General features: G+C 38.4%; 2 protein-coding genes and 1 pseudogene across 3 annotated transcripts in view; 1 reads left to right on the forward strand and 2 right to left on the reverse strand.

The window, feature by feature from the left end:
• Positions 1–1,014, forward strand: part of LOC144659873 (chymotrypsinogen B-like) — an 18,066-nt gene extending 17,052 nt beyond the window's left edge. Inside the window, exon 6 of the mRNA XM_078520395.1 lies at positions 758–1,014. Within this exon, the coding sequence (XP_078376521.1) occupies positions 758–994 (237 nt within the window). The 3' untranslated portion in view covers positions 995–1,014. The remainder of the gene's footprint in view (positions 1–757) is intronic.
• Positions 1,015–1,101: 87 nt separating this feature from the next.
• On the reverse strand, positions 1,102–11,022 carry LOC144659871 (beta-1,4-N-acetylgalactosaminyltransferase 3-like). Its single transcript, XM_078520393.1, has 4 exons — positions 9,801–11,022; positions 4,394–4,913; positions 3,442–3,586; positions 1,102–2,063 (listed from the first exon to the last, which is right to left on the reverse strand). Exons 1-4 carry the CDS (start codon positions 10,580–10,582, stop codon positions 1,915–1,917), a joined length of 1,596 nt encoding a protein of 531 aa, XP_078376519.1. The 5' UTR covers positions 10,583–11,022; the 3' UTR covers positions 1,102–1,914.
• LOC144660973 (beta-1,4-N-acetylgalactosaminyltransferase 3-like) lies at positions 6,719–7,623 on the reverse strand (annotated as a pseudogene). Its single transcript, XR_013572179.1, has 2 exons — positions 6,885–7,623; positions 6,719–6,829 (listed from the first exon to the last, which is right to left on the reverse strand). The product of XR_013572179.1 is annotated as a beta-1,4-N-acetylgalactosaminyltransferase 3-like (transcript).
• Positions 11,023–11,261: the final 239 nt, after the last annotated feature.

Genomic DNA, 11,261 nt, shown 5'->3' on the forward strand with positions numbered 1-11,261 from the left:
ACTATAGTTCCTTTCGTAATACCGTAATGATTCGATTTAGCGCCCTCCTTCCAATAAGCGCCCCCTTCCGAATAAGCGCCCCCCTTTGAATGTGTTTTTGCCAATAAGCGCCCCTATTCCAATAAGTGCCCCCATTCTAATAGGCGCCTCCATTGTTATAAGCGCCCCTATTCTAATAAGCACCCCTTTTGTGGAAAACTGCCCCTACTGAAGTCATCAACGTTGAATATATAAACTCATGAACATTCACCGTACCGTACATGTATATGTATACTGCTAAAATGAACAATTCTTTTAAAAGTAACTGAACTTTTAACAATTTGTTACTGTTACAGTTTTTGTTATTGTTAGTTATTTTAAAATTTATTAAAGTTTTGTTTTGAATATTTGGCTGTTTCTCAAAAAACTTAAATAAGCGCCCTGTCCCGAATAAGCGCCCTGTCTCGAATAAGCGCCCTCCCTTGAGGTGCCAAAAGTAAATAAGCGCCCCGGGCGCTAAATCGAATCATTACGGTAGTATTCAATTTCAACAATATTGTTTACTAAAGTGCTAAAAAATCAGTTACTTATCAATAATAGAATATGTAATCGACACCGATAACTAAAGCCCCCGATAACTCGAACTGTTTTTCGATTCCCTTCAGAGCTTAAGTTACCGAGGTTATACTGTATTAATTAATTATTTATTTTTCTTGTATGTTCCTTTTTGGTGATCCAATCCGTGATCCGATTCTTGTTCCCGTCTGATCAAATCCAGCGTTTTCCAACCTCGATATCGGAGTTCATTGCAGTCGGCATTCAAGAAGGCCACGGAACTTGCCAAGGAGACTCGGGTGGACCAGCGGTGCATGAACAAAACGGGCGGTGGTATTTAGAGGGAGTTCACAGCTGGGGGTCAAGTCGCAGTTGTGCTGACCCTGACACTTACAAAGGAGAGGCTGATGTGCGAGCCGTTCTCCCGTGGATCACAAATACCATAAAAAATAGCTCATAGAGTCACTTTGTAGAGTTTATCACAAAATGATTTCAATGTCTTGAACCATTAAACAGAATGATTACTATCAAATAAATTGTGGTTTATTCTATTTTTTAACTGAAAAATTACAGTTGCCGTACATTTGTAACCTGGAAGTAGCCCTTGTTTCGTTCACAAGAGATTTGGCAAATGGGTTAGTCATACTCTCGCCAGCTTCACTTCTTATTCAAAAAATGAAATCGAAATAAAGAAGTAAAATATTTACAGTTCAAGACTGACTATTGACTTGCTGACTTATTTCTTTAGGCTCTTCATGGAGCAAAGGGCGTCAACAATGTTTCACCCCGAACTCTATTTGCTGCCGCCTGCTCGGCTGCGTTCCAGCTGATGTTAGCTTTCTTTAACTCCTCCTCAGTTGATCACCTCTCGCGGGGTGATCATAGTCTCATAAACCGAGTTTCTCGACCAATCAGAATGCCCCAATTCTTCGAACTACCTCTGAAAGTATACTAAATTCCCTTAAAGGGGTAACTCGCACTGGGATCTTGTGTAACTTCAAAAACAACAACAACAACAAAACATTTCGGTGCCACAAAACACTTTAAATTATGGTCCAGAAAGAGTTAACAAAAACTATCGACGAGTGTCTTTGGTCATGGATGGAAGGGGTCGAAATAAATAACAACAGGAAAAAATTAAGGGGGGCGTTTTCGAGTTCTCTCCAAGCCTGTCGTACCTTTTCTTGTTTCAAAAATACGCTTTATATGATCATAATTCCTATTTTCAAGAATTCGGTTGATATCTTCCTCTTGGAGTTCTAGGGTTGGTTTTTAAAACAAGTAGAAGTTATAACACAACAGCCTCGACGAGTGGTTTTCAATAAATTCCGTATTAAAGATAACATAAACTAACGAAAATGCAACTCTGTTACTAACAATCTAATTCCAAGCTTTCTGCTTCGTATGATAATGATGATAGAGGCCTGGGTGCTTGATTCGTTCAACTTCCAGCTTCGCGTTTATAACGCGGTTCAGTAGATCCCAGTCCTCTCCGCCCCATTTGTATTTGAAATCCTCATTGTTCATACCTTAAGAAACAAAAGAGGAATTTTTAACAACATGGTATAGCTATATAGGTAGCAACACCAAAAAAGAGCAGAAAAAGGCACGGCCCACCACTACCCCCTAAACTGAAAAGGCTAAAAAGAAAAAAAAAAAAAGTAATTACTTATTGAAACGTCACTGAAAGTATTTTTAAGAACACAACAACGCTTTTCAATTTTCTTATTAATGATAGAATAAATTTTCTTCCCTGAAAAATTATTGCAAAGATTTAAATGGAAAAGTTATATTCTCTCCATTCAAACTAAGCAGTATGTTTAGTCATAAGGATTTTAATTTGTTCCCGAGTCTCTAAGATAACGTGTTGTGTACCAGTTTACGTGTGTGAGCTGCGGAGCTCGTTATATCGGTGAAACCAATAGGCATTTTCACACACGTGTTAATGAACATCTTTTTCGGGACAAAAATTCCCATTTGTTAAAAAATCCTAATTGTTTAAGGCATTGTAAAAACATTTGTGATGCCTCTAGTTTTAAAATTATGGATTATGCTATGACTTTCTCACAACAGTTAAATCCAGAAATCCAGAACTCAACAAACAAGTTGAGCATGTCAATTTATCGTTGCACTTTAAAATGTTTCTATTTCAGCTTAGTGGTTTTTCACTATTGTTCCTTTCTAAATTTTTATTGGTTTGTTTGAATAAGTTTGCATTTTACGTTAATTTGAATTTGTAAAGGCTTGTTGTATATGCTGTTACATACATGTATACACCTGATTGAAGAAACGTTGACCCGTGAAAAGTATAAACGATATACGATACGACCCAAATGTTGACTGGGAAATCGGAAAAAGTTATCGTCTTCTGTGACAGAATAAACATAATAATAAAAGAGGTTGCATAAATCATGCTTTCAACGCTCTCAAAGAAAAAAATGCCTTGATTATAAATAAATTGAACATTACTAAGCTTACCAATGCTGTGTACCCAGAATCCCATTCGGTCTAATCGTTCATGGTTTGTGCTTTTCACGGGTCAACGTTTCCTCAATCAGGTATATAATAACGATCATTCTGTAAACCTTATATATTCATTATGGCTGATGCATAATGATGTTTGTAACATCGAAACTTTTTCCGAAAACTGAAAAACGTTGTTGTGTTTTTAAAAATATTTACAATACTTGTGCTATCAAGACCCTTTGGTAAACTTACTGAAAGTGCACTAAAATAGTGCCACCCTACTGATCAGAATCCGAAAACCTCCCGTAATCGACGCCTTTTTGAAATTACCAAAATTTAGGTTTCGATGTTACCTCCAAACCATTGCAGCTTAAGCTGCAAACTCCTACTGGCGAACGTTGTATAAAAGAGCGACATTGCATTGGTATTTAATTTTCTCACCTCCAAATCGTACCCAGTCCGATTTATATACACTTAGAAGACCATAGCCAATTCCTTCCCAGTAACCTCGATGGTCAACAAAAGTGCTACCACATCGCAGACGTCCTACAATGGGTGCGTACACTAGATGTCCCTCTATCGTATTCTACAAACATAAGAAGAATGAATCACAAACCGTTGATAATAATTTCTTCAATCAGTTCAATCCATAATATTGCTTGGCAGGCTGATCCAGTCTGCTCGACCACACTTTGCCATGGTTCATATTGTTATTGACCGGAGAAATTACGTCGTAAAATTTGTAAAGCTTAATGGTGGATTTCCACTGACGCGTAAATTTTTACGTGCGTGAAAAAAATTAGAGACATTGTATGAACGGCCTGCGTAAACGTGTACGCAAGCCGTTCATACATTGTCTCTAATTTTTTCACGCACGTAAAAAATTACGCGTCGGTGGAAATCCACCTTAAGTGGAACCACCGGCCGTAGGAAAGTGGTTTTACTGCAAAGTCGTCTTAATAACTTAAAATGTTAAAACATTTTATGCACCAGTTCTATGATTTTCAAGAGTGAATACCAGAAAAAATGTGGTTGAGCGTCTTGTTTGTCAATAACATCGAGAATGTTCAGAAAAAAATAACTGGAAAATCAACACGAAAGTGCGCGCTTGTAAGCTCACTACTTTGCCTGAAGCCGAAGACTTCACGCATTTCACATCTCGCGTTTACTGAAATTTTAAAGTAGTTTTGCGTTGAGTTGCAGGTTAAGTTCGTCTTTAATCCCATTCATCATAGCTCTCGACCAATGAGCGTGTAAGAATTAGCAAAGTTAATGCAAAAAAGGAACACACAAATAGGTAATTTATGTCAATATTTTCAATCTAAAACTGACGACGACCGTGACTTAATAAACATAAGTAGAATTAATTAACATGAAGTAACCACACACTCACCTTTCGAACGCTGTCCATGATGTCTATGGGCACATCAATATGAAGATCAAACAGAAACAAAAGATCATGCGCACTAGGAACACGTTCAACGGCCTCGTTCAACGCTAGCGTCTTGTAAAATTTGCCTTTCAATGGAACAATTGTATGTCTACTGCGGAGAAGTGAAGTATTAAATGCCTTAGCCATGTCAATATCCTGGCTTTCAAAGTCGGCAACCATCACGTGGAAGTTCTTATTACCGGTTAATAAGCTGGCAACAGTGAGTTCATTGATGAAATGATAAACCCATCTTCCTTGGTCCTTGACCGGCAGTATGAAGTACACTGTAGCATTGTTTTTCCAGTTCATGCCTCTTGGAAAACACAAGCGGTGGCCAACCTTTTCGTCATAGACGTGCTCTGACAGGCGAAACGACTGATCGGTGTAGTCTAGACCGAGCTCCAGATCAACGGAATAACGGTCGCCATGAACTGGATCTGATTTTTGCGTCACTTTATGAATTCTCTTCAAAAAGTAATTCCTAAACGGAAAGAGGAGCAAAATTATTATTTTAATCAACTTGCCACAGGGAGCCCAGGCTCACGCTTCTACAACTGGGTAAAAATAGCGGCTTCTAATTTATAACGACAGAAAATATAATAAACCGCTAGTAAAGTTTACATCCTCCCATACCGTATGTTGTCTCTGTGAGGTTTCTTGACTGTTCTAAAGCTTTGTAGTGAGCGGATTAAATAAAAAGCATTTTTTGGCTTGTTTCTATCCATCATTGGTCAGAAGTGTTCCATCCATGGAGCCAGGGGCAGTTAGTGGGGCGAGGGAAACGCGAAAATGCGGGTAGAAAATAGCGCGAAACTGCGAAGGAAAAAATCAGCATATAAAAGTTGTATTGACTGAAAGTGCCCCTGGGGAAAGAGTCTTACCAGACCAGTTCACAAAGCTCTGTGAATACTGCCTCCTGATTGGGCAGAAAAATATTTTGTATTCCCTTTGTATTATTCTGCCCAATCGGCGACCAGCCTGACTACAGTCCTTTTGGTGTGTTCTCATACGAAATATGTACACAAAGCCAGTTCGCTCGCCATATCTGTCTTGCTTGTTCGCAAAGAATTTGCTCGGGAAGGAAAAGTTTCGACTAGTGCCCTTGTTTCCCTCACCCCACTAACTGCCCCTGGGTCTCCGAGGATGGAAGTGTTCACCCTCGCATTAAATTAGGTAGGAGTAAACTAAAATTAAAAATATCGGTTAAATAGGGTTTCAATGCTTTAAATCAGTCAAGAAACATCACACAGACAACATATGATGTGAAATGTGAACGTTACTAGTTTTTTATTATATTTTCTGTCGATATGATTTTTCCTTTAAAGTTTCATACAAATCCTTATAATTTTGAAGCCGCCATTTTGACCGAGTTCAAAGGGGGTGGGCTCCTTGCCAAACAACAAGCGTAAATATCTTTGTCCACTATTTCCTTTTCTAGTAAGCTTTCGAATCGGTGATTGGTACGTTGGCTGCGGTTTATTTTATGAGGACAGATTAATTAGCGAATTTTACTGAAAATTTTTTTTGTTTGTTTAGGCGGCGTGCCAACGCGGGCTTTTCCGAGAATTTTGGCTGCATGGCGTTTCTGAGAAACGTGTAGCTCATTCTATTGGACTTTGTATTTAGCTATGAATAAAACATATACACGGCCTTTTCCGAGAATTTTGGCAGGTGGGGCACGATTCTAGGAAATGCCCTGCTTATTTCTATTGTATTTTGTATTCAGCGATGAATAAAACATCTACATGTATGTAAAATATAGCATTTTTTTTCTGCTAATAATCATGATATTTTTAGTTTTTAAATTTTTAACTTTTAAAACTTCACTCTCTGCATGTATAGATATTTTAGCTCAATAGATTAATTTAGTTAGGTATTTTTATATTTTATTTTTATATTTTAGCATAGTGATTGTAAAGCGCTATGAAAGACTAGCTAAATAGTGCTATAGAAATGATTATTATTATTATTATTATGGTATTCATGTTTCGTATAAAAATAACTGACTGTAGCAGCTGTCGTAAAATCCTAAGAATAGTTTAATAATATGGCGAGATAACAAAAAATCGCTTTGTACATGTACTGTAGAGAGCAAAGAAGCCGCGAAGAACGGCTGTTTGAATATATCGAGTAAAACAAATAGCTTCAATTTTGCTGAAGTGATACTCAAAATGTTCCCTGATTCATTTTTTTTTTTTTTTGACACAACAGAGGGAGCCTGTTTGAATGAGCTGTCTTTGTAGATTTAGCCCCCGGCGAAGATCAGAGTTTTTAATGCATAGATTTTCATGCCTAATAATTCACTGGAATCAACTTCTTAACTTACTTGGAAGTTTTTTTTCCGCAGCGATGTGACTATCTTATCTATAACTGCTTGAATTGTCGCCCTTTCAGCGGCTTGGTTAGACTCAGACCTCGCAGGTCAAAATCGGCCCTAGTCCCGCTTATTTACAATAGTTAGGTCAGGTGCTCTCGGGTCGTCGATCGGCAGCACCCATGTTTGTATCGTCAGCGGGAAAGATGCTGGACATGGATTTATGAACCATTATGCGGCCTTGGTTGGCTTTTACTCTACTGTTTAACACAAAACTAGTCTTGTAATCGCACGAAGGGAGATAATCGTCTTTAGGGATGAGAGTAAGCGAATAAAATTGTAAGTATTGGCGACTTGTTGTTTTAGATTTCAGCTCAGCGTTTTGACGATAACGACCTGAAAAGACACTATGTAAAACATCTTTTCTCGCGCTAACGTTCAAGATATTGTCCGTATACGAAGATAGTTAGTCTGAACTGATTAGCTGGAAATCTGTGTCTTTAAAACTCTTCCAAAACACTTGCACAAACAAATTTCCAACACCTTGCTTGTGAATAACTTCTATGTAGTACTTACTGCCCTCGCGTAGCTTCAAGTGCTTCGACATTTGGTCAGGATATTTGTTCAATTCATTCTTTTTCGTCCATGCGTTTGCACCTTGGTTAAACACCCGTGCAATCAATTCTTTTCCGTTAGGATCTTCACTCCGACTGAGCCATAACTCCGATTCATCATCAGAGGCTATTGCAAAGCGGAATAAGCCGCTATCTGGTGGACGCACGAAGCCGAAGATCTGTCGACCATAGTCTTGTAGCACCCGGTACGGACTTTGAAGGCAGACTGTCGTTTTCAGTGTTGTTACTTTCAACACGGACATTGCGACTTGCCGATTGTTCAGAAAAATTGAAGACATGCATACAAACCGATTGAAAACGATAATACGACGCCTATAAATATGACCTTTCCAAGTCTTTGAAATTTTTGAGGTAGCAGAAAGCTTCGAACAGCCACCATATTTTGCGAGTAGCTTCTAAGGTTCATATGAATCCTAGGCCTGTGGCTTGTTCCAGCTGGCCGGTTGGGGGAGGCAATCTTTAGCCGGCGAATAGGAAACACTTTAATAACAACCGGGGGGGGAACGAAGAGTTTTCCAATGAGAATTTTTCATCTAATGTTAGTCAGGTGCGTCCGAATCGCACGGATGTATATTTTTTAAAAAAAACTCGTAAAACAGAACTGTATATTGGAAAATTAAAAAATTAAGAGCGCTAGCGTTTTCCCGGAATCGAAGTCGACATCAACTAGTGTTCCCTTGTTAATCGCGTGTTGCGCGAAAAATATCATGAATAATTTAATTTAATTGTATGAATTTCTGCAGATGCTTTCGTTAAATTCGTACGGTTTGATTAATGATACTTAAATCATCATAAATCATCGTAATAGAGAGTCTTTCAACCGAAAAGTTTATAATTGTTAAGTGCAGAATTTGCGCGAAAGTTAACTAAATAAAAATATATGCTTCTCTTAGTCTAAAAGCGTGTTTCGCGAAAGATAAAACCAATTTTCAAGAATTAATTATGCGCGATAGTAGAAAGCTTCGAGCAGCCAAAACATCATGCTGCGAGTAGCGTCTATGGCCAGCAAAGCGCAACATAATCTGCATAATCAGCCAATTGACCTTTTTCACGTTAGCCGCCATGTCTGTTTTCGCTTTATAATGCAAATTACGCACGTGATTTCTGAGGGGGGCAAACGAGCTTAAATGGACCAATTTCAGCTGATTTCTTATTATGTCTGATTATTTTCTTCATACCATGCTTTAGTTTCAGTATTGTTGTAAAAATTATTCTAAGTTCTACGCAACTTCGGCGCTTTCATAAAAAAAAATAACGGCATGTGGAGCTAACAAGTCAAGTTATTGGGCAACTTTTTCAAACTTATCTCAATAATAAAATCATTATTCCATAACCTGCCATTATTCCATGCTCTAGGCGTTAGCTTTGTTCAGTTGAGAGTGAGAAAAAAAAGGCGACTCAAGCAACCCTTGCGAAAATGCAGCCACCGCAAGACATTGGTAGAGAAGTATCCATCAACATACTTATTGTATCTCATAAGTGAGACCAGATGCATTCGATCCAAACGAATAAATGATAAATTATACAGATTTACTATCCGAGGTGTCAAATGAAGATAGATTTACAAGACAATAATATATTAGAATATTAAAAATAAATCAAATAAGAGGAATATAAATGAGAAAACCAGGGCGTTAGAACGGAGAGCGTCGAAACGAGCGGGTTAGAGCGTAAAAGCCTTGATGCAGAAGCCTAGGTACCAGTTATATATTTTTTAGGGTTTTCTCTTTCCGCAACCAATATGGCGGATATCGATCTCGATATAAAATTACATGCCCATAGACGTAACAGATGGGGGGATCATAGGAGTAAAAGGACAGTCTAAAGTACATTAGCTTGACTCCAGACTTAACGCTATACGTTGGTTGAGGTTTCTTTATGAACTGAGACAAATCAATTATCAAATTTTACTAAAAGAAATTTTTGTTTGTTTAGGCGGCGTGCGTACGCGGCCTTTTCCGAGAATTTTGGCTGCATGGCGTTTCTGAGAAAGGCGTGGCTTATTCTATTGGAATTTGTATTCAGCGACGAATAAAACATCTATATGTATGTAAAAAAAACATATTAATAGTGTTTAAATAAATGTTTCGTAAAAATTGCCGTTAAAGCTATCGCAAAATCCAAGGTAGACTAATAATACCTCGAGATAAACCAAATATCGAGTAAAACAAATAGCTTCAATTTTGCTGCAGCGATACTCAAAATGTTCCCTGATTCATTTCTTTTTAAACAACAACTAAACCTTAAAGACAACTTTAAGGATAAAACAAAGCTAGCGAGAATCTGTCTAAAAGAGTTGTCTGCTCTTGTAGATTAAAAGTACTGATAAAAGTCTAGCCCGCGAAGAAATTATGTTATTGCATGTATTTTCAGTATTTTCATGCCTAAAAAAAACACTGGAATCCACTTTTTAACTTACTTGGAGGTTTTCATCCGCAGCGATGTGACTATCTTATCCACAACTGCTTGAATTGTAGCCCTTTCAGCGGCTTGGTTAGGCCAGGTGCTCTCGGGTCGTTGATCGGCAGCACCCATGTTTGTATCGTCGGCGGGAAAGACGCTGGACATGGATTTATGAACCATTCTGCGGCCTTGGTTGGCTTTAACTGTACTGTTTAACACAAAACTAGTCTTGTAATCGCACCAAGGGAGATAATCGTCTTTAGGGATGAGAGGAAGGAAATAAAATTGTAAGGATTGGCGACTTGTTGTTTTAGATTTTAGCTCAGCGTTTTGACGATAACGACCTGAAAAGACACTATGTAAAACAAATCTTCTTGTGCTCACGTTAACGGTATTATCCGTATACGAAGATAGGTAATCTGAACTGATTAACTGGAAATCTGTGTCTTTAAAACTCTTCCAAAACACTTGCACAAACCCATTTCCAACACCTTGCTTGTGAACAACTTCTATGTAGTACTTACTGCCCTCGCGTAGCTTCAAGTGCTCCGACATTTGATCAGAAAATTTGTTCAATTCATTCATCCTTGTCCATGCGCTTGCACCTTGCTTAAACACCCGTGCAATCAATTCTTTTTCGTTAGGATCTTCACTCCGACTGAGCCATAACTCCGATTCGTCATCAGAGGCTATTGCAAAGCGGTATAAGCCGCTATCTGGTGGACGCACGAAGCCAAAGATCTGTCGACCATAGTCCACAGTGTTGTCTTCAATTTGAAAACCGTTAATAAACTTCATTCAACGTTCATCGGGGTATCGAGGAAAAAACAAAGATTGCCGCAAATTTGGTAATTGCGAGCCACACAAACTTCGCCAGATGTGAATATTCAGGGCGCCCGGTAAGGATTTTGAAGGCAGTCTGTCGTTTTCAGTGTTGTTACTTTCAACACGGAAATTGTGACTCGTCGATTGTTCAGAAAAATTGAAGACAAAAAAACCGATTGACAACGATAATATGACGCCTATAAAGATGAACTTTCCAAGTCTTTGAAGTTTCCGAGGTAGCAGAAAGCTTCTAACAGCCACCATATTTTGCGAGTAGCTTTTAAGTTTCTAATTCATCTTGGCGGCCGGTTAGTCGGGAAAAGGAAAGGCGAATATGATGGAATATGACGAATGTGGCCAAACACTTTAATAACCACCCAGGAGGTCTTATGGCATACTATTAGTCAGTATAGGTGCGTCCGATTCGCACGGATGCATATATTAATAACAACCCGTGAAACAGAACTGTCCACCGCAAAATTAAAAATTTAAGAGCCCTAGCGTTTTTTTTTCCCGGAATCGAAGTCGACAAAAACTAGTGTTTCCTCGTTATAACCCGCTAAGCGTGTTTGCGAGAAAAATACCATGAATAATTTTATTGTATTTATGCAGATACTTTCGTTTCGTACGGTTTTATTCAGTGATGATACTT

The sequence above is a fragment of the Oculina patagonica genome, chromosome 7 (genome assembly GCF_052425735.1).
Source record: "Oculina patagonica isolate OP01 chromosome 7, crgOcupat, whole genome shotgun sequence".
Taxonomy (NCBI): Eukaryota; Metazoa; Cnidaria; class Anthozoa; order Scleractinia; family Oculinidae; genus Oculina; species Oculina patagonica.

What these genes read in the sequence shown, in the direction of transcription:
- LOC144659871 (XM_078520393.1), bottom strand. Translation starts at nt 10,582, where the DNA reads ATGAAGTTTATTAACGGTTTTCAAATTGAAGACAACACTGTGGACTAT. An exon ending in CTGCGGATGAAAACCTCCAA is followed by an intron (nt 4,914 to 9,800) that starts GTAAGTTAAAAA and finishes CTTTCCGTTTAG; the next exon opens with GAATTACTTTTTGAAGAGAA. An exon ending in TCATGGACAGCGTTCGAAAG is followed by an intron (nt 3,587 to 4,393) that starts GTGAGTGTGTGG and finishes TTATGTTTGTAG; the next exon opens with AATACGATAGAGGGACATCT.